The sequence below is a fragment of the Magallana gigas genome, chromosome 3, assembly GCF_963853765.1.
Source record: "Magallana gigas chromosome 3, xbMagGiga1.1, whole genome shotgun sequence".
In the NCBI taxonomy this organism is placed as follows: domain Eukaryota; kingdom Metazoa; phylum Mollusca; class Bivalvia; order Ostreida; family Ostreidae; genus Magallana; species Magallana gigas.
The window spans coordinates 2,642,688-2,665,357 of NC_088855.1; the positions used below are offsets into that span (position 1 = coordinate 2,642,688).

A 22,670-nucleotide genomic window follows, 5' to 3' on the forward strand; every position below is an offset into this window, starting at 1 on the left:
ATCTCCGGGGGTACGGTGGGGCCGGGGGGGGGGGGGGGCGGCTAGAAAAGCTTTCAATTGTGCAAAACTTTTTAAAGACAGGATTCCGCTGAATGTTTAGCACTTTTATGATCATCGGTGATTTTATTTAGAAATATTGAAAAAAAACCTGTATATTTCAAAGAAAACAGTTCTTTCTACCTATAAAAATAAAAAAAAAATATGCGTGCGTCTGTTTGAGATTTTCAATTTTGTAAAGGAATGGAAAGATCATATCAAAATCTTCTTTTAATAGAAAGTTTTTAATATGCTTCATTTAAAATACAAATTAATACGCATAACAAACTCACTGTAACTTAATAAATTTCAGTCACATGTCAGCTGTTCAATAACATCAATGCAACCACTTTGATAACTTATTGTATTTCATTATAATTAAATACCAAAAAAATAAATATATTTTTTTTTTAGAAAAACAAAGGGAGTTTTTAGAGCTGCATATGTATGCAACCTCCAGGAGTCAGAGTTTGCAATAGGGTCGTTAGGATAAGTATAATAGTATCATCAACAGACATAACAAAACAAATCACTTCATCATTTTATTCCTGCTGTATTTGCACGAGTTTTGTAATCTTCTCCATGGCTTAGTTTTATGTTATAAGTATACAAAAATAGAAAAGTGAAATCCATTTTTACACAGAATAGCCATGCTACAAACAAGTGTTCTACAAAACTCCAGTAAACTCGATGTTGGTGACATCATAGTTTTGACTTCGGTGAACAGAAATTATTTCAGCTACATGATTATACACTGTACTACCCCCAGCATTACTCAACAGGGTTTAACCCTATACTTGAGGAAAGAAGCAAACGATCCTATGTTTACACTCTACAGTCAAGCGTATACATGTATGGTTCAAGATGATAATCTTGTTTCAAATAATACATATGGCTTACCCATTTCTCTGAAAAGGTAATAATATGAAGGCAGATACGTTATTCCAATACATATACATGTCTATTTCCCATTTCCCTTACAAGGGAAACAAGACATTCAGTGACATGAAAGTATCTGGATCATAAGCAATGTCAAGGTCGAAGATTGCTGAGGCATTAGGTTTTCTTTCACATGTCTGATAAGATGTACACAGCCGAATTCTTGGCTTCTATATGCAATCTGTGTGGACTTTTTTGTCTCCATAGATTCCAGGAAAAAAGAAGAGTTTTTTCCTGAGAGATGATTCGTACTTGGATACAGTCACATAATGGCCCCAACCACTTTTTGCCTTGCCTTTACTAACAATATTATTCACCTAACAAAACAAAACTTGTTATATTAAAGACTTCAATGAAATATTTACTGTATAACAGCAATTAAGCTGTGCATTCTTTTTCATGTTTTTTGGCAAAAAACGGCCTCTGCTAAAAGAAGTATGTCACTATATGCTATGCATATAATTATATTTGTAAATAGGTACATACAGATACATGTATGCGCAAATTTAAAACCACGTTAAAAAAAATTCTGCCAAATATCGTTCCAGTGTGATTAAAATCAAACCTACACATGCTCTGTTTATAGCGAGAATACAGGGGGTATACTTATGTATTAACTCAGATCTGGAGTGTCAATAAACGCCGCGCCGACAATCTAAAAAATACTGTAAATTCCTAATTAAACGCGAGGAATAAATATCCGCGTAAAATCGATATCGCGAGAGGCACGTGTCATGGATTCTAAAATCTCGCTTTTATTTTTCTGACAGATGTAAATTAAAAGAAACAATGATAAAAAAAATTAGTGATTGCGATTTTATATTCTCGCAATTTGATGCAAAAAGGTCGAATCGCGGAATGGAGTACTCACTTATAAAGAATCTCCAGTAAATGCAGCATTTGAAGGTTTGATTTTAATCAGACAGATATCGTACACTTTAAATATAATACGTTTACAGATTACTGCACGAGAAAATCGAATGGTTTCATTTGATATATATACGTGTGAATTAGCCTTACCTTCCCAAGCATTTCAACAAGATGCTTGACGTGGGATTCGGATTTGAAGACCCAAACAATGGCCTGCATAAACCAGGATCCAGCATCCATCTTCCTCCACGACAGTGAACCTGCAAAAAGCAGGAAAATATTCCGACTCAACAGTAGTTGGATTATACCAATATGAAAATTTTCTTTTAATGTTTAAGTAATTTAAAATAAACTAGGGAGAAAACATGATGTTTAACAAAGCATTTCTTGACTTTTGATTTTATTGTTCTCTATCTACATTGCTTTAGTCACGTATTGCTGGACTTTGGCCTTCTGCTTCCGTTAAAAAATCATTGACCATGTCATGGTATAAAGTCAAGAATACACTAAGGCATCAGAGCGGAAAAATCATGCACAGCCTACCTTCCGGAGTGGAGTAAGCCACAAGGAAGTCTGATTTGGAATGGACAGTTTGTGTGGCGGATATACTGAGCTCCCGACCACCATCAGAGGCATTCATTCCATCAACATAATCACCGCTCCCGTCACCCTGTGATCCGTTCTCGCCGGGACCTCCCGATGGACAAACCTTTTGTTTCTTGTCTATACATTCAAATAAACATTGTTAATATTAAAGTGTTCAAGGCTTTACTAAATAAAACGTAGAACAGGCCCAACCATCACCAACCACTTTTAAATCAACTCAGTTTTCGAATCAAATCCTTCAAAGAAAGGTCCATATATTTGAGAACAATGCTCAGACTTGAGGAAAGCTGATGATAGCAAGACCATGCAACTATATGTATTAAAAATAAATCGGTTTTACAAATTTTATGAAAGGTACGGCAAGCATAGACTACATTTCTTTAATTTTTTGAAATCAGACTCACCACCACGACAGGCCTGGATAAGGAAAACTTTGGGCTTTTCGTTCAATTCTGGACAGTTGTTTGGCTCAAACATCTCGGTGAGTGTTGACACAGGAACAGATTCTCCATTAATTCCACACACTCCTTTTTCGTCACCATGAGTTAAAATGATAAAAATGAAACAGTCACAGTCCTTCATCTTGTCACACTTGCTGATAGATTCAGTGGTCTTCCTTATCTCCTGGAAAATATACACTAGTCAGACTATCATGTTTATGCAAGACAGTAAAAGAAACATTCAGTTCATTATCTGTAGATTATCAGAATAATGTAGAAAGTGGAACAATTAAGTAACAATGAAATAAATTTGTTTTACAGGTTGGATCAGGGGTTTGAGGATTTGCCTTCGGTTGTATTAAAATATGAATCGACATACAAATAGCTTAGGCCTATTTTTGTTGTTTGTCACCTGGTACCGGCGCATCTGTTTGTTTGTTTTTTCTTTTAAAAGGGAAATAACTCTTTTTAAAAATGTTCATTAAAATGAATGTTATCGCCTTTTCCGAATATTGTAATAAAATCAAAAATAAAATACTAATAAACTAAATAAAACTGTATTAAGTTTATTTTTTATGGCTTTTCCAGTTCATTTTGATACAGAAGAAACTACCAGTAAATGAACAATGTTTTGATAAAAAGAGATAGTGACCTACCTCAGCAGTAAAATTATCTTTTACAATTACGTCAAAGTGAAGGTCTGTGAATAACTTCGCTAGATCGTCTCTATCAAACTCTGTTCCATATCTCCGAGGAAGGTCGTCAAATTCTTCGTTGTTGATGAGGTAAACCAATCCTCGACTTTTTCGTCGCATACTGTAAACCTTAATACACAGAAAAAGATCCGAAGTTGTAGTAAAATAAGGGTTTTAAAAAATAAAACTGCTCAGTACGTACTTTATATGCATTAACATTGCAGAACAGTTTACTGTGTAGAATATAGTGTATATATAAAAATAATTTTGCTTTTTATCCTCTGATAGAATAATCAGGACAAGTAGTTTTCATATTTTATGAAATGTGGAAATGTTTGATATTATGGCATTTCTAATAGCTCTGGTTAGTGGATTATCATTTGCTTGATTGGTAGAGAGCCGGATTGCATGCAAGAGGACCCAGATTCATACCCCAGGGGAGGCAATATGTTTTTCTGTTACATATGCACCTGACACAATATCTCACCTGTGTGTGTGGGGGGGGGGGGGGGGGGGTGTGGTGTGATGGTACAATAACAATATTAACATGCATGCGAATAAGAACTTGCACCCCAGTATATATATCATTCAATATATCATTTTCATCTCAGATGGAGAAAAATTCTCAGAAAAATACCTCCTCTGTGTTGTTATACTGGAGAAAGCAGCAGGGGTCGTTAGGTTTTAGATAGGTCACAGGTACTTTCTTCATGTCGAAATGTTCCTCGTGAAGGGGAGGCCACTCTGTACAAGAGAGGGGAACTTGTTAATACAGTCATTTGACAACTCTGACTGTCACAAATTTGATGTATTGGTAAAACATACACATATTTTTAAGAATTGTTATTTAGTATAATTGTTCAAAGATGTATGACTCAAGATTACAAATTCAAACTATTATAGGAGAAAAAATGCTAAAGATTAGCAATTTGATATTGACTAAATATCACCTAAGGGTGTCAATTTGTCCTATTGATATCAAGTGAGACAGGGATTCTGAGAAATGTTTGCCTTAGCCCTTTACCTGATGTTGTCTTCTTCAGAGCATGCTGTTCCTGGGCTAACAGATAAGGAGCCAACTTCTTGGCACACTCTTCGTTATGTGTCCCCATGAAGGCATCAAACAAACACTGGGGCACCCTAGGGCCTCGTATCATTAGTATATGCAACATCTTTTCTACTTGCTCGGATCGGGTGCGCTCTTCCTATAATAGTATATATCGATGTTTCATGCGTTACAGTATTATACCTATACTCGGGCTGAAATCGGTCTTCTAAGTCTTCTTTACAAATTACACGAGAAATAACTTTTGAAATCTAAGAAGTTTAATCATAAATATCAAACATAGCTTTTTTTTAATATAAGCTGATTAAGATTTTCACATTTCGTTACTTCCATTTACAAAGGATAAAATTATCACCAAAATAGCAGGTGCCACCATTACTATAGGCCCAAGCGACGATTTAACTGAATTGCGTCATTTAGATTCATCTTGGGCGAAGAGATTGAATGTCAGCAGCAGACAGCGGTTTTAATGGGAAAAAAAGGTTTTTTACCGAGTTTATTAGGAATATTTAAGTGTGAACGTGATTTTTGACAACATTTGCAACATTGTGTGGGAGGATTTGCGTAACTTTTGTCAAGTAAGTTGTTTTTTTTTTTACATATATTGTTTGAGAAATAAAGTACGAGTTTTCGTGAATGTTGCAGAATAACCTCCAAGGTCGAGAAATGTTGTTTTGAAATATAAAAGCCGAGGCTTTTATATTTCAAACAACATTTCGAGACCGAGGAGGTTATCCTGCAACATTCACGATAACAAGAACTTTATATCTATTCTACTAACAGCCCAGTATTTCTACAAATCGTTTCTCATATAGAGAGACGATCTAGGTCATTTTGACGGCTGTTCCGTGTAACCCCAACGGTTTTGTTAGTAATGTTTACATGTGTATCGATCAAAGGTTTGGGTTTTTAATACTCTTCACTTATTTATAAAATATCTTTGAATCATGTAAAAACACGCAGTGAAAATGTGGTAGGGAGGTCCTAGGAACAGCCGCTTTCATCTCTTTAAAATAAACATTTGAGGCAATACACATCGTTTTGACTGGAACTAACACGTGAAATTTACATGGTTTTAAAAAAATTTACGGTTTAAAGTTATACTTTCAAGATCAGTGCGAGACAAATGGGTATTTCTGATCTGATAATTTACTGAAGACGTTCGTGGTATATTGGAGAATAATGTCCGCGGCATCTCTTTGATCTCGGCAATAACTGTAGTAGAATTACAGATCATGTCCTACTTTCGATTCTTCCCTTGTGTATTATTTATATATATATATGTCAGAGAGTGTAGAGTGAATACAATGCCCCTGTGCACCATCTTCATATAATGAAGCACCATCTTAACATAAAAAAGCACCATCTTCGTACAATAAAGCATCTTCTTCACATGAAATAACCACAGCATTATATAATAAAGCACCATCTTCAGATGATATAGCCATATAAGGCAGCTATGGCGTTCCATATTTCTTTCTCCCTTTTTAATTGATTTTAAATGTTCTACACGTTATAGTATTACTTTTAACCAATTGGGATTAAATCAGTACGTTTGAGCAAATTTCTTTGTTTACAAATATAGTTGTTAACAAAATTATTTACGTACACAGGTACAGTGCTCACGGGACTCGAAGGCCCATGTGAGCTAAAAAAAAAAGTTCCACGTTGTATATGGCATGAACATCAAATAATTCTGATGCCACAGTCATTTAACAACCGTTATGGTGCTGATTTTTGGGGAATTTCCGTGATAAAGGGGGCCTATCCTACCTTTATCTGGTCCTTTTGATTGTCGGTTATGATCGGAGGGTTTGTTTGTCCAAACAGATATTGCACAACATCATGAGGATCGGCGATGTTGTCTTTGAAGAAGGAATAGTTCCTGCGAATAGAATCTTTCCACTCCTCCTCGTTTGCCATAATCTGATATTCGCTTGGTTTGGTTTAAAACGAAAGTAGATCATTTAGTTTATCAAAGGTTGCCAGACAACCTGCCCCTTTACGTTTAGGCTACTTGTTTCGTTTTCGATTTGAGTAATTTTAAAGAGAAAAAATTGTAAACAGTGTGTTATTATTTAAAGTTCTTAATACATGATTTTTTTCAGATCCCCTTTAATTCAGTTCAATTTTTTTAAAAATGAGATGTGATTTCAAAAGGTGACTTCTATTTTATTTTATTAAAATTACGTGGTTTTGCCATCGTATCAAGCAACGGGTTTTGTGTCCTTTCTATTTCCACAATAAAATGGACACAAAACCCGTGGCTTGAGACGATGTGGTTTCATTTGGTGAATGTATGGTGACATAATTTTTGTGAAATTATTTTGCATTTTTAAGATATACTCATCTTGCGTACTCTAGGAAGGTCTAATGCTTTTTTTAAATAGCGAAAAATTTCTTTAACAATGCCTAATTAACGAATATGATCTTTATGAGTTAGTTGAGGTCTTGTATTTTCAGAGCAAAAAGTCACTTCAAATAAAAACAATACTATATAAATAGTGCCTGTTTGGGAGGGTAACAGTTTGTATTGTTATACTTTCATGTTAAATACTAGACTCTGATTGGTTAAGATGCAGTTCATAATATACAGTTATTTAATGCTTGAGCAGTCAATAGACCAGAATATTTTTCCCGAGGTGCAGGGAACAGCTCAGTATGATCTATTGCCCGAGGCCAACGGCCGAGGGCAATAGATCATACTGAGCTGTTCCCTGCACCAAGGGAAAAAATTCTGGTCCATTGACTGTTCAAGCATTTAATAATTGTTTTATTACCTAATTCCTTTTTTAGTTTATTTTGCAGATTGTAGATGGTTTTCGTGCCATTATGCAATATACTAAGATTTTTTTTCATATTTTACATGCACAAAACCTGGTGCATGCATTACAACATCTCAATTTAATATTACTTTACACAAAGAAGGGGGAGTCTTCAACCCATTAGATTTTAAATAGTCTTTTACTTTACATGAGGCTTTAAAGCTGTTGATTATTTGATACTCCATTTTGATAACATTGAATTTGGTTTCATCAAGTACTAAAAACAGCGTCTATGTAAAGGAATATACATTTCCTGAGAACTATCGAAAGGATGTAACATTAACATACCCGCGTTCTGAAATACGTTGCCGGTCCAATAGATCGAAGTCTATTGACCGGCGGTCGAATAGATCGCAGTCTATTGACCGGCAGTTCCAAATAGACGCAAATATTTAATTTGTAATAAAACAACAAAATCCCTTTGATTAGTTAATAAAACGGATTGTGAACTGCGTCTTAACCAATCAGATTTCAGTTCTACACGGTTTAATGTACATGTACATTTATAAACTTCTAACAATTTTATTCTTTCAAACTATCCAATACATATGCGGACCTTCCATGGCTGATTTGTTTTCGGTTGATATGTCCGATAATAGTCACTTAATATTAAAGGGACTTGGACACGATTTGAACTCAAAATTTTAAATTTTATTTTCCATTTTTAATATGGTTAATATGGGTATGTTTAATGTTTTATCAAAATTTGAAGGTCAGATATTAAGTTATAAGCATGATACAGAGTTTGGAATTCTTTGTTTTGTAAACAAAGCTCGAGCCCTGTTATTGTTTACATATGTGTTTTATTGGTATACGTTTCAATAAAATGTTGCTTTCTTCTATTGATACTATCTTTCATAAACACATTGAACAAGTTTGCCTCGTTTCTTACAAGTATTTTGTCAAAGAAATGGTAATTCCCTATTTTACATTATTTGTAAACAATTATAAGACTCGTGCTTTGTTTACGTAACAATGAATTCTTGCCTCTTTAAGACAAAAAACGTGTTATCCTGATATTAAACAATGTAAATAAACTAAGATGGCCTTTTGCTTCTGAATTGGATGTGCGAGTCGGGCTATAGCAATTTTTTTGAACTTAGAATTGACTATCATTCCTACGTGGTACTCATTATTAAGGTGACCAAGGATGTATTGTTCGGGGTCTTTACTGTCAGAATGTTCATAGCTAAAAGAAAATAGGATATTTGTTTTCAAGTGTATTAGAACATAACATAAAATAATGTCTCTATATTTTTTTTTTCAAAAACTGACATCAACCCTACATGTAACTCTTCCCTTCACTGGAAAATAATGATTGTCCGCTATATTGATATAAACTTAATATCCATAATATCCGATTAATATGTCCAACAAATACTGGCTGTTATCATTACTTTTTAGGCAAACCGACATAGCTTTATTCTTAGAAGCCACGATATAGAGCCACCGCCGGAAACAGCATCATAATAAATAAACAGTTGGCATATTTTTATCTGAGTTTGACTCGATTTATTCGATTTTAACAATGTTTTGTTAACTTGCCAGATGAACTATTTTTGAAGCAACAGGCAACTTTCTGCATATGCATGCATAGCTCCTCAAAGATTATAATTGATCTTTTCTTTTTTCGAGTTTTTCAATTTCATTAAATATACATGTAGATTTTGAACCTCTGAAAAAAATAAAGGAAGGTTCAACGCCTACTCAGACCCCATAGCATGACCCTGTACTTCAATTTCATACATGAATTTTTTATCAAAAAATTGTAATTTACCACTTCAGTAAAGAAGCAATAATGGTTGATAAATTTCTCTATATGACTTACGAAGTTTTTGTGATTAAAGCTATATAGAGACTAGCTTAAAGGCAAAATTCCGTTTTTGTCATCCTGTACAAAATTTAGGTTGCTAACTTGCTAAATATAATCTATTTGTTTCGATTATGTTTATCATATTTATTTACATGCCGAATTATCCTAATCACACATTTTACGCCAAAATAAAATGCTGAAAATAACTGTTTTCAAGATTGGTAGAGTTACTCAGTACTAAAGTTTAGGAATGAGTTTGCATGAAAATGTACATGATTGTACAGCATGTCTCAAATCTCTAACATTTCCGAAATACTAATATTCACAAATGTTAGGGGAGATGAATTAAAAAAAAAACGATTGTTATTATTTTCTCTTCATTCATTACTTAATAGGCGGATGTAAATACAAAATTTAAATACTCCCAGTTTAAATATACTGAGGGGATGTAGGTATAAAAATAAAAATATGTTATATATTGTAGTTGAAATTTTGTATTTACACCCAACCAGAAAATTTGCAATGAACAATATCACAATTTACGTTTACTGGGTGAGTGGAAAATCAAAATTAAACAATGTGACGTATTGTAAATTTTTATACCCATCCAGCAAATTTAAAGAAAAACTGCTACACCGAATCAAATAATTTAACCGTTTAATTAACAGTGTATATCAATATGCTAAATAAAAACATATTTTTGGAAATAAAAATATATCACAAAACAGCAATTATACGCAAAATATTTATTATGAATAAAATAGTTAATACATATTTGAAGGGTTAATACCAATGATAATTTAAAAATTAATCAATAAAATGTCTTATTTTTTTTTCGACTGTAAATACATATAGACATGTTAATCTAAAGAATAAACATGAACAAGAGAAAAAGCTGTCAATATATGTATGGCACGCCAAATTCACAAAAATGAGCTAAACATCGTTTCACAGTCGATAAACTAGGTTTATCGACTGTTAACTATGGTTTACGGATCGAAAACTATAGTTAACGACGTTAATCTATATTTCACGTCTGTAAACTATAGTTAACGCGATAGTCTGTTTCACATCTGTAAACTATAGTTAACACTGAAAACAATCATTTGCGATTGTTTAACATAGTTTATCTGAAAAATATAGTTTCATAATTGTGAAACTATGATTAACAACTCTAAACTATAGTTCAAGAATGCAAATTGTATTATTTAGACATTAAGGCGCCAAATTCACAAAAATGTGATAAACATAGTTTTACGTTTGTAAAGCATGGTATAAATGACAGTTTACTATAGTTTAGAACCGAAAACTGTAATTAACGATTGTAAAACATAGTTTATCTGATAAATATAGTTTCACAATCGTGAAACTATATTTATCAACTCTAAACTATAGTTTACGAATGTAAACTATAGTTTACAGATGTGAATCTATATTTATCAGCAAAATCTATCGTTAACGTGTATTTCCAGACAGAAAAACATAGATTTGCATTCGTAAACTATAGTTTTCAAAAGTGAAATATAGATTAACGACGGTAACTATAGTTTAGGATCCGTAAACTTTAGTTAACAGGCGATAAACTTAGTTTATCGACTGTGAAACTATGTTTTGCTTATTTATGTGAATTTGGTGTGATTTAGATTTGTAAACCGTAGTGTACTGATCATAAAACCCTATTTATCAGATAAACTATGTTTAACAACCGCAAATGATTGTTTTCAGTGTTAACTATAGTTTACAGATGTGAAACATAGATTATCGCGTTAACTATAGTTTACAGATGTGAAATATAGATTAACGTCGGTAACTATAGTTTACGATCCGTAAACTAGAGTTAACAGTCGATAAACCTAGTTTATCGACTGTGAAACTATGTTTAGCTCATTTTTGTGAATTTGGCTTGCCATTTATAGATGACAGCAAACCGGATTTTCCTTTGTGTGAACAGTATCCATAATCTATTTGTTAACACTAATTTGATAAACACTATCTACATGTTTCCAGAGAAATGGCGTATACTTTATATGCAATGATATGCCAAAGAATAAGTAGGTTCAACGGGTAGTATTTTTCTATAAATCATCAAAAATCAAAATGTAACTATAATATGCATTTCGGTAAAATATGTACATTTGATCTGAAAACAACTTCCTATCTCGAAAACTGTAATGGGAGTTATCTGTACAATATAACCGTTAGGGGTACCCTTTATGCACTATGAAATTGATAAATGTACAACTGATCTGCAAAACAACAGTTTCCTATCTTTAAGACTAATTGAAAAAATAATTGACCATAAACTTGTGCTACAATACCTTGACAACACAATTTTAACCGGATTGCTTTGGTTAAGAGTAAACCAGTTACTCAAATATTACATACTAACTTCTTTCTATCTATCTATCTATCTCTCGATACTACTCGCCCTCAATTCTGAGTACTCTGAGTAGGGTGCGCTGCTTGTTAAAAGATAAAGAGAAGTGAGTAAAGTAAGATTTCAACAGGATGAAAAGGGGATAGTCATATTGTTACATTTTAGTGAAGATAAAAGATAAGATAAATAGTATTTACAATTAAATATATTTTCATATAGTAACATCTCTTACGTGCTCCTGCAAATTTTAATGGTGTCGTGTAATAGATCCATAAGATTTTAAACAAAATATTGTATATTATTTAATTTTTTGTTTACTTAATTAAGTATGGTGGCCAAATATGCCGAGGGCGAAACCTGTGGGAACAGAATTTCGCAATCGTAATGCGCTTGCGCATGTGCAATTTGGGAATTACCGTTGTACACATCCGGCATGTGAATCGGTGGTTGCAGAACTGGCGAAATTATATGATTACAGTCAAGAGCAACAAAGACACGAATCGCAGAACACCGACAGCAACCCTCAGAGCAGTATGGAGACGGTGCCGTGTGACCTCATTGACGGAGAGTTCAGTGGGGAGGAGGAAGAGGCGGAGGAGACCCAGCCGTGGGCCCGACTCATGCCATTGGGGCCAGGATTTGTCACTGTTGGTAGGCAGACTGGGGATCACTAAATTCAAGCGTATTAGAATGCGCCCGGAGTAAATGTCAAAAATCGTATCATAATGCTTATTCTGTAAATTTCTTTGGAATTTAGCTAAAAAATCACAGCGTACAAGTGCGAGGAAATTCGAGCTTTAAAATGTACTTTTTTTCCTATTAGATCTGAAGAATGACGAATACACATTTGGCCGCGGTGAGAACTGTGACGTTTCATTCAGCGTGCAAATGGCAAAGAACAAGCAGTGTTTTCAAGCATATAGCAAAGTGCACTTCAAATTGATAAAGGTATTTTGCATTGAACATGTTGGTACCTATATTATCCTAATGGGATATATAGATACACATCCCATTTGGGACTAGATTTTGTAATTTGCAATAAAACATTGTAAATATGTGTCAATATAATTAGAATGTCACAAATTTTCGAAGACAAGTATTTCTGTTACTTAACTGTTTAGCCTTTGGAGATTGATCACTCTGTAGTTTCAAAACTTTTTGAGGATATGGGCATTTTTTTTTCATTTGGAAAAATATTTTTCAAAAGGGCTGTCATTATCCATTTGGGTAATTAAACTGGTTGTAAGCATTAATTAAGTTTGTCCAAATTCCTTGAATACCCGCCCCCACATTTCCTAAGTTGAATTTGAAATGTTGTAAAGATATAACCTTTTATCTAATTTTTGTTATATTGTTGACTGTGTAGCATTATAAAATTATTTTACAGCAAACTACTAGTACTGGAGAATTTGTGTTTTTAGAGGATACAAGTAGCAATGGAACTTTTGTTAATGGTGAAAAAGTTGGTAAGTTTTCCATTCTGTATATTAGGAATATCATCATAGTATGTGTCACCCTTTAATGTAATTATTTGCTGTTTCATTTTACAATTGACTAGAATTTGACATGCATATCACATAATTTGATAGAAGAGATAAAATTTTATAATGCCTGTGCCTTGTGATTTTTATCAATCAGGCTGGGCTTTGGTTGTGAACAATTAAAGCATGAAAGGTGCATGAATATGAAAATCAACGCAGTTGTGTAACTGTTACATTTAACATTATTACATGTAACATAGTGGCACTGTGCCAGTTATCGGCTAAAATTTAACGTTTCTTTTCGTATTTCCTTGTTTCTTGATATTTTTGGTTAAATCTTGACATACTTTAAAAGGTGATTTCCTTATTAATCAGTTTTATTATATCATTATTTAGAACTCAGAGCATCTTGTTTTTGTGCTTTTTAGCAGGCTTCAAATTTGCCATGTTTTACGATTAACGGTACCAGTTATTGGCTTTGCGATAATAACATAGTAAAATCCAGGGATGGGGTAATTGAAAAAAGTATTTGTAATTGAGTGTAATTAATTACATTTTTCAAAGTAATTGGTAATTGAGTCTGTCTTCAATTACAAGTAATTGAATGTATTTAAATACATTCCAAAAATATTGTGTATTTTCAATTACTTTTCAATTACATCTCAATTACTTTTTTCCAAGTTTAAAATATAATAAAGGTGTCTTATAATGATAAATAGATTTTATACATGTTTGGCATGGACTTTCGTTTATACAAATTATAATGATATTTCCTTGGTGTCCATCAGTTTACTCCGTTGCTAGCAGTCCAAGGGGAGAGCGGGTGGTTAAGCTGTAATTGCCGCCACAAGAATATGTTGCGTCTCTGGAATCGACTAATTTACCGTATATACTCGCCTATAAGTCGGATTTTTGGGAGTAGAAAATTGAGTGAAAAGTGGGGGTCCGACTTATAGGTGAGACATAGTAAACAAATTTTTACAAGAGAGAAGTAAGTTATATTTCTTTTTAAATAATAAACAGATAAATGCAGTGAAGTTAAAAAGAAAATTCAAGCAGTCTGTTTTTCACACCTAAGGTGATAATAGATATAGGGGTCATGTCATCTAAAACAACACAAGCCAACACCCCAGTTTAAGGGGCTAATTACCAACCTAATCAGTCAGTAAGGAAATAAATCACTATCATCAAATTTTCAATCTATTTAGATACCTGTTTTGAAGCTATTACCAACTTGAAATTAGTGTTATAAAAAATAATGGCATTTAAATCAAAAGTTATTAACATCATAGACCCACGATAGAAATAGTCAAGAAGCAATTATGGGGTGAAAAAAGGACAATTTTTTTTAGAACTCAAAACATGTATGATAAAATGTGGTATTTTATTGAGAGTATTTGTACATCAATTGTCCTGAAAAAGTAACCCGACTTATAAGGGAGTCAACAGCAAAATCTTCAAATTAAAGCTGGAAAAAGGCAACCGACTTATATGCGAACCATACTTATAGGCGAGTATATACGGTACATGGAAAATGAACGCATCACCAAGCGCGTGTTTCTTTGGGACCATGAGCAAAACAATAGTTCTAATTGGAGCTCCCAAGTTAAAAATACCATGGAATCATTAAACATAGAGAGTACTAAATTCAAATTTACACCCTGTAATTTACACTACGCAGAGGAAAAGTTACGTACAAATTTTGAAACCAAATGGCACAACGATATCCAAAGTATACTAAAACTTAGTTCATATATCCTTTTTAAATCCAGCTACACAGTCGAAAAATACGTTACTCTAGATCTCCCAAAACCCATCAGATCAAAATTGGCGATGTTTAGATGTGGTGTACTCCCCCTGAGGATCGAAACAGGTCGCTACAGAGGAGAACCGGTGGAGGATAGAATATGTAACTTATATGATCTTAACGAAATCAAAACTGAGAAGCACTTTTTATTACGTTGTCCATTCTTTAATAACCAGAGAAGTCAATTATTTTATGAAATTGGATATGATTTAACTGTAAGTCAAAATAATACAAATGACAGTACTCTTTTCGTTGACCTAATATGTAACTACCCCCGCCAAATCGCTTATTTTATTAATGAATTATACAATTTAAGACAGAAACAATTGACAAAGCCATCTTGCTCCCAAAAACATGTAAAATTTATTCACATTGTAACAGTTTGAAAGTGACTTATAGGTCCGTTGGGCCGGGTGTATTGTGTTATATTTGTAAAATGAATTTTGTAATCATGCTATATACACATGTCACTATAATAAATTATTTACTTACTTACTTATACAATAATTAAATGTCCCATAATGTTTCATATGTTTATACAGCATAACACACTGCCCAGGGCAATAGGTAAAGATCTAATTTTGTGGAGGTGTGAACTCCTTCAATACCCAAGAACCCCAATTGATTTTAGACTCAAGGGAATCAAAATATCTCATTCTTGTGAATTATAGCAATTATTATTCATATACTGATATGCTGTACTGCCGAAAGTTGTACTTTCTGAATAAACATAGTTTTTAATATGTGAATAAAAATTAATTCACTATAGAGAAAATATTATTCAGAACCAAAAATGAAGTCAATGGTACTTAATGAATTTAATGTTAAAGAAATCTGATCTACACTAAACTATACAACCTTTAAAAACATAACCGTACATAAAGCCCTGTATATCTTAATGTCGTTAATACATTGTATATCATATTCAAGAAAGTTTTCAATCAGACTTACTTTTCTTTATTCGAAACAGACGACTGAATTTAAAAATCTCGGATAGTCACATGCTATAAACCCGAACTCTCAGTTTAGCCGATAACTGGTCTTAGCCGATAACTGGTACAGTACCAATATATTTATTGCAGTGATATCTATCCTACCCTTAGACATTTTCACTACACCACAATACCCTACATTTATCTAAGAGAGTTTGGAGGTGCAAAACAACATTTCATTTTATCTTTATTCACTGTGCTCACAGGGAAAGGGAACAAACAAGCTTTGATGAACAATGATGAAATTGCATTGGCCTTAAAGAAAAACAAAGGTGAGAAAATGTAGAATGATACCCAAAGTCTTTAAATTACACAGTATAATTGTCATTGAATAGGGCACAACATTTGTCCACGCATGTATATTTATACGAGAAAGAGACAGACAGAAAAAGTGACAGACAGACAGACAAAGTGACAGAGTACAAATGGCATCCTAATTTCTAGTGATTCTTATTCTTTGTCAGGCCTGGTTTTAATGTCATATTTTCTTATCTTGATTATTGCTTAATAATTTTTAAAGACAGTTTTCCTGTGTTTTCAAATTGTTTCAATATATTTGTACATGGATATAACTTCAATTTATCTGTATACCACCTTAGTTATATTTTTGTTTACCTTATCTCGTATTTTACAATACAGTTATCCTGTATTTTACAAATAATTAGTTCAACATGTTCAATTATACATTGATATTATACCTTTACAATGCTATAGCCATCTGATTGTTTATACCTTTACAATGCTATAGCTATCTGATTGTTTCAGCCTATATATACCTTTACAATGCTATAGCCATCTGATTGTTATTACCTTTACAATGCTATAGCCATCTGATTGTTATTACCTTTACAATGCTATAGCTATCTGATTGTTTATACCTTTACAATGCTATAGCCATCTGATTGTTTATACCTTTACAATGCTATAGCCATCTGATTGTTTATACCTTTACAATGCTATAGCCATCTGATTGTTTATACCTTTACAATGCTATAGCCATCTGATTGTTTATACCTTTACAATGCTATAGCCATCTGATTGTTTATACCTTTACAATGCTATAGCCATCTGATTGTTTATACCTTTACAATGCTATAGCCATCTGATTGTTTCAGCCTATATATACCTTTACAATGCTATAGCCATCTGATTGTTTCAGCCTATATGTACCTTTACAATGCTATAGCCATCTGATTGTTTCAGCCTATATGTACCTTTACAATGTTATAGCCATCTGATTGTTTCAGCTTATATGTACCTTTACAATGCTATAGCCATCTGATTGTTTCAGCCTATATGTACCTTTACAATGCTATAGCCATCTGATTGTTTCAGCTTATATGTACCTTTACAATGCTATAGCCATCTGATTGTTTCAGCCTATATGTACCTTTACAATGTTATAGCCATCTGATTGTTTCAGCCTATATATACCTTTACAATGCTATAGCCATCTGATTGTTTATACCTTTACAATGCTATAGCCATCTGATTGTTTCAGCCTATATATACCTTTACAATGCTATAGCCATCTGATTGTTTATACCTTTACAATGCTATAGCCATCTGATTGTTTCAGCCTATATATACCTTTACAATGCTATAGCCATCTGATTGTTTCAGCCTATATATACCTTTACAATGCTATAGCCATCTGATTGTTTCAGCCTATATGTACCTGGATCTGAATACAGATGAAGACAAGACATTACCAGCAGAGATCAGGGATAAATACACCCTGGGAAGGACTCTTGGAAAGTAGGACCTTTGTACATATATTATAATCATTGATGGCTGATATGTTTAACTTTTTTCCATGATGAGTGATCTAATAAGTCTTGTATATTTACAGCTATTCTTTTCAGTCTTCAAACAGCACACTGTACACTTATTTTAAGTGTACATATATATTTTCCTAATCTCTCTGTTTTGTTCCAAAGTGCAAAAACATAAAATCTTCCGCAGTTATCTTTTTTAATAATTCCATATATAGTATTTAACTACCAGTATTAACAAAGTGCAATGGAGTTTTTCTTTTAATTTGACACAAATATTTATTCCTGTACATGTAGTTAAATTAGAAATCTACAGTTCTGAAATGTGGCCATGAAAGTGTATTTTGATTGAGAAACCATCAGACATTTGATTGATTGATGTCTATGTTTAATAGGGGTGCATGTGGAGAGGTGAAAGTAGCATTTTCCAAAGGAACATGTGAAAGATTCGCTGTAAAAATTATATCAAAGAAAAAATTCACCATAGGTGGAGTAAATCAAGTTGTAAGTTGAATAAGATTTATACGGGGTATTTGTAGTTATGATAATATGCTAGCTTTTTCAATTTGACAATTCCCAATTTTATCCTTGCTAGCATGATATTTTTACGCAAATTTATTTGATGATAACTATTATTCCTGTGATTACGTTCATGATTAATGATTAACTGTATACAACGTGATTAATGATTAACTGAAGACAACATGATTTGTGAAGTGTGATTTTTTTGTAAGACGATGCGTCTTTAACTGATTCAGAATTATTTTCTTTCTGTCACCAGAATCTAGGTCAACAAGTAATGAATGAAGTTAAAGTATTAAAAGCATTAAAACACGTGAGTATAGCCTAGATTTCTGGATGGTGAAAAGTTCAAACTTTTACGTCAAGACTTTTATTTACTTTTGCTTCAGCTGTGTACTGTGGAATATTTAAATCCATGGGGGCCAATTTTAGTGGATTGTGGGTTTTTTGTTAGTTCCTGGGAGTGCTATTTCGTGGATGCTTCTGTTTTTAGTTTCAGTAAATAAACTAACTTTTTTAAAGTTTGATTTCGTGGAGGATGTAAAATCGTAGGGAAGGGCTACACACAAATACCACGAAAATTGAGCCACCATGATTTCTTATGATTCCACAGTATTTTAAATACCTGGTAGTTATTCATTGTGTTGCCCTTTATTTACAGCCCAGTATTTTCAATATTTTATAGAGATGTCTCTTGTTTACAGCCCTGTATAATAAAGATTGAGGATGTGGTGGACTCCCCTGATGTACTGTACATAGTTCTAGAATTGTAAGTCAATCTCAGGTACAGTATCTACACTGTTATAGTGATATAGCAAGTAACAGAATTCAATACACATGTTGTGCATATATTCCAAGAAATAAACACTGGAGTTCTAGTGTGCATTGCTGATGAATAATCATGTATAATCTTACAGGTTATGAAATGATCATTTGATTTGTTTGTGTAAATACACTTGTAGCTATTTTAATTGGTAATAGAACAGTAGAGGCTTTCCCAAGGTTTTTCTGTATGTACGCTATGATGAGTTGATCACGATGAGTTTTGTGATACCGTTTTAGGGTGGATGGGGGTGAGCTGTTTGATAAGGTGGTCAGTATAGGGCAGTATGATGAACCGACCGCTAAACTCATGTCCTACCAGATGGTGTGTGCTGTCAAGGTAAAGCTCTCTATGATGTAGACTACATGTACATAGAATGTTCTATTGTGTGTCCTCAGACACAGTAAAATATTTCTAACTAGATGTAGATATGTTCATTGGGTGATCCACTTAAGACCTCCACAAGGAGTAAAAACGAGTCAGGGAATTTGAATGAGTAAAGTTAGATCTGATCAGAATATTACATGTACATGTATATATGACTTTTATTGTACACTTGCATGTATTAGGTACTTAAAATGAAACATAATTTAAGCCTGCAGACACCTCTCTCTCTCTCTCTCTCTCTCTCTCTCTCTCTCTCTCTCTCTCTCTCTCTCTCTCTCTATTCATGTGTGTTTATAACCGTGTCACATCCTGTGTCATTCATTATCTCCTTTGTTTCAGTATTTACATGATGAAGGAATAACCCACAGAGACCTCAAGGTATGTATTTGACAGTGATGCATTGGACGGATGATCATCCAGATACTGGGTAACACTGCATTAAATGTACTGTGTTGTATATTTCAATGATTCTATCATTGTTTTCTGATTATTTTCAGCCTGAAAATATTTTATTGGCAACTGAAGAAAATGAAACCCTGATCAAGGTTAGTACATAAGTACTGGATCACTAACTGCCAACCAGATGCTTCTATACATGTATCTTTAGACTTCTGTAGCATGTTAAAATGAACTTGTTTTTCATCAATTTATTTACTTTATGTAAGGTACAGTATTTACATTTATTAGAAGTTGAATTTTTTTCACAATCAAGAAATATACATGTTTTCTTATATATCTGATTTATTATTCTTATACATGTATATCTGATTTATTATTCTGTACTTACCTTTCAGGTGACAGACTTTGGGTTGTCCAAGTTTGTGGATGCTGGGACCATGATGAAGACGTTCTGTGGGACGCCCTCCTACCTGGCCCCCGAGATTCTGCTGACCGTGGGAATGGGGGCATACACCAAGGCCATTGACTGCTGGAGTCTAGGCGTCATCATCTACATCTGGTACATATTCAGTAGTTCTAGAACAGTTTGGTTCAAAGGTGTTCCAATTATTACTTAACATTTGAATAGTGAACAAGATGTCCAGTCATTTGAAATATGCAATACGTGTGTACTGTAGGTAAAATCTTGTTCATTCTTAAAATTATGCTGTCTTGTTTGAATATAAAACAAATACTCATTAGATATGATGCACGTGTACATAGCATCGTTTTATACCTTTCAGTTTGGTGGGTTACCCCCCTTTTTCGGATGAGCGAGAAGACATGGCTCTTAACAAACAAATCATTGGAGGACATTATTCGTTCCCCAAGGAATACTGGAAGGACATCTCGGAGGAAGGTACCCAAGTCAGCTTAAGTCACCTAATGATACTATGTACAATTAGTCAACATAGATATCACATCTTTCATTTTATTAATTTCTCTGCAGCCATTGACCTTGTGAAGAAACTGCTGACTGTTGACCCCAAGAAGAGGGCGACCCTGGAAGAGGTTATAGGTCATCCCTGGTTCAAGGTCAGTCATGGCTCAGTGTAATGTGATTATTGCATAATTTTTATAATATAATTCAATGTGTAGTTCAACTGCTCTGAGTGAATTTATTACATTTTTTAACTAGTAAATTATAATGAGCACCGGATTAGATATGTAACCGTTTTCAAAATTTTGCACTTAGGATACCAGTAGTAAGTTAATGTGTAATGTAATACTACTGATATTGTGTAATGTAATACTATTGATATTAAGTTTAAATCAAACTCCAGGATGATGCTATGAAGAAGAAAGCCAACATGCTGATGTATCCAGAGTCTGGAGGAATGGCCCCACCTCTCTCTAAGGTCAGTAGATCAAATATTAACCAATGATAAACTGTATTCTCTGAATTCTTTTATTGTTTTAGAATACCATTACTGTACTTGATTGAATCTTCATTTACTGGATGTAATATACATGTAAGGCACTCTTATTTTGAAATAATTTGAATTAATGCAAATTTTTTTAGCCTAACAGGAAGCGATCGTTGGAGAACGCCAACGAATGTTCGGCGGCCAAACGTCAGACGTCGACGGACACCAACTCCACTTCCTCTCCCCCCGGTACTCCATAATGGACGAACACTTCCTCTTCCCCCAGTACTCTGTAACAGACGTACATTACTGTCTGGAGAGGAGAGAAGCAACTCTGTGTTATTGTTTGTGTAGAAGTAACGTGTGCTCCCTCTCTAGTCGAGTAGTAGCGCCTTCACACTGTGAGGACCAGTCAACACAACCATGGGCCATCTTACATTATTACCGGTACTCGTGATGTCACGTGATTGATCATATGCAAACTTGAGCGTGTTTAGTGAATACATGAATTTGTCATAGACTTCATCTGATGCTAACATCGTTAGGGTTGTACATCTACTTCTTTGTTAATTATTTTAACCACAAGACTTTAGTTTAATAGTTGGTTTATTACATTTACAAGATTTTGAAACTCTCTCAATGCAAGTTTTGTACCAGATATATATCAAACATCAACAGGTATTTATGTTGTGTATATATATTTTTAATTCATTTTCAGAACATTTACCAATTTAGTATATTATAATGGTATTTACATCATTATTATATAAAATACTGATAATATTTTTCATCATTTCCTGAGTTTTGGGCATCTTTACATTACATAAAACCAAGATCTTAAAATTAATGCATGCACATGTATCTCTTTTCTTTTAAGGAGTGATGTTTTTCTTTACATTCATGTTTGTACAAAACCTGAGATTGTCAGTTTTCTTTGTTAAGTTTTATTGACAAATTTATTGACCATTATTGAAAATGCATTTTGAAATTAAAATTAACATGCTTTTAAAAGCTGATTTTTCATTGCTTGATTTAAAGTTTAAGTATTATATTGTGAATGAATATTCAGTATGTACACGAGAGAGTGTGTAAAGGTTTAATACAGGTTCATTTGATACTTTAATGTCAAGTCTATGAGTGCCAACCATATCACTGCCCAAGTATAGTTAAATCAAAAATTTTTGCCGCTTGAATACAATAAAAGCCATCATTTTGTATGTATTTTGAATTACTTTACTCCCTATCCACGTCTGTAGCATTTTTTTTTTTTTAGATTTTTTTATTGGTTGTAAATTTGCACTGTTGATCTGTAAATACATGTTCAAATAAATTAGATTTATGTTTTAACATTGCATTATTTGTTATTTTTACCAGATCTGTATCAACAACAATTTCCACCCTCATCCCTCCA

The 22,670-nt window shown here is 33.3% G+C and overlaps 2 protein-coding genes across 3 annotated transcripts; one reads left to right on the forward strand and one right to left on the reverse strand.

The window, feature by feature from the left end:
• Window positions 1–563: 563 nt before the first annotated feature.
• Window positions 564–6,680, reverse strand: LOC105318727 (caspase-6-like). 2 transcript variants are annotated; one of them, XM_034481363.2, is made up of 8 exons: window positions 6,426–6,680; window positions 4,611–4,791; window positions 4,224–4,330; window positions 3,578–3,715; window positions 2,856–3,075; window positions 2,389–2,568; window positions 1,996–2,105; window positions 564–1,292 (listed from the first exon to the last, which is right to left on the reverse strand). In XM_034481363.2, the coding sequence occupies exons 1-8, from the start codon at window positions 6,573–6,575 to the stop codon at window positions 1,146–1,148; spliced, it is 1,233 nt and encodes a 410-aa protein (XP_034337254.2). In that variant the 5' UTR covers window positions 6,576–6,680; the 3' UTR covers window positions 564–1,145. The 2 variants fall into 2 exon arrangements, with proteins under 2 accessions (XP_034337254.2, XP_011414268.3); XM_011415966.4 differs by having other exon boundaries at window positions 3,548–3,715; window positions 6,426–6,679.
• Window positions 6,681–12,058: 5,378 nt separating this feature from the next.
• LOC105318723 (serine/threonine-protein kinase Chk2) lies at window positions 12,059–22,606 on the forward strand. Its single transcript, XM_011415962.4, has 16 exons — window positions 12,059–12,318; window positions 12,491–12,615; window positions 13,055–13,133; window positions 16,154–16,219; window positions 17,615–17,705; window positions 18,118–18,226; window positions 18,504–18,557; window positions 18,949–19,013; window positions 19,307–19,406; window positions 19,794–19,832; window positions 19,952–19,999; window positions 20,249–20,412; window positions 20,636–20,751; window positions 20,842–20,927; window positions 21,176–21,250; window positions 21,415–22,606. The coding sequence occupies exons 1-16, from the start codon at window positions 12,201–12,203 to the stop codon at window positions 21,517–21,519; spliced, it is 1,440 nt and encodes a 479-aa protein (XP_011414264.3). The 5' UTR covers window positions 12,059–12,200; the 3' UTR covers window positions 21,520–22,606.
• The last annotated feature ends 64 nt before the right edge of the window (window positions 22,607–22,670 follow it).

Coding starts and splice junctions, on each gene's coding strand:
- LOC105318727 (XM_011415966.4), bottom strand. CDS start 6,575: ATGGCAAACGAGGAGGAGTGGAAAGATTCTATTCGCAGGAACTATTCC. Junction 3,716..4,223: donor AGTATAACAACACAGAGGAG/GTATTTTTCTGA, acceptor CTGTGTATTAAG/GTTTACAGTATGCGACGAAA. Junction 2,106..2,388: donor GGCTTACTCCACTCCGGAAG/GTAGGCTGTGCA, acceptor TGCTTTTTGCAG/GTTCACTGTCGTGGAGGAAG.
- LOC105318723 (XM_011415962.4), top strand. CDS start 12,201: ATGGAGACGGTGCCGTGTGACCTCATTGACGGAGAGTTCAGTGGGGAG. Junction 20,413..20,635: donor GGCGTCATCATCTACATCTG/GTACATATTCAG, acceptor TATACCTTTCAG/TTTGGTGGGTTACCCCCCTT. Junction 20,928..21,175: donor TAGGTCATCCCTGGTTCAAG/GTCAGTCATGGC, acceptor ATCAAACTCCAG/GATGATGCTATGAAGAAGAA.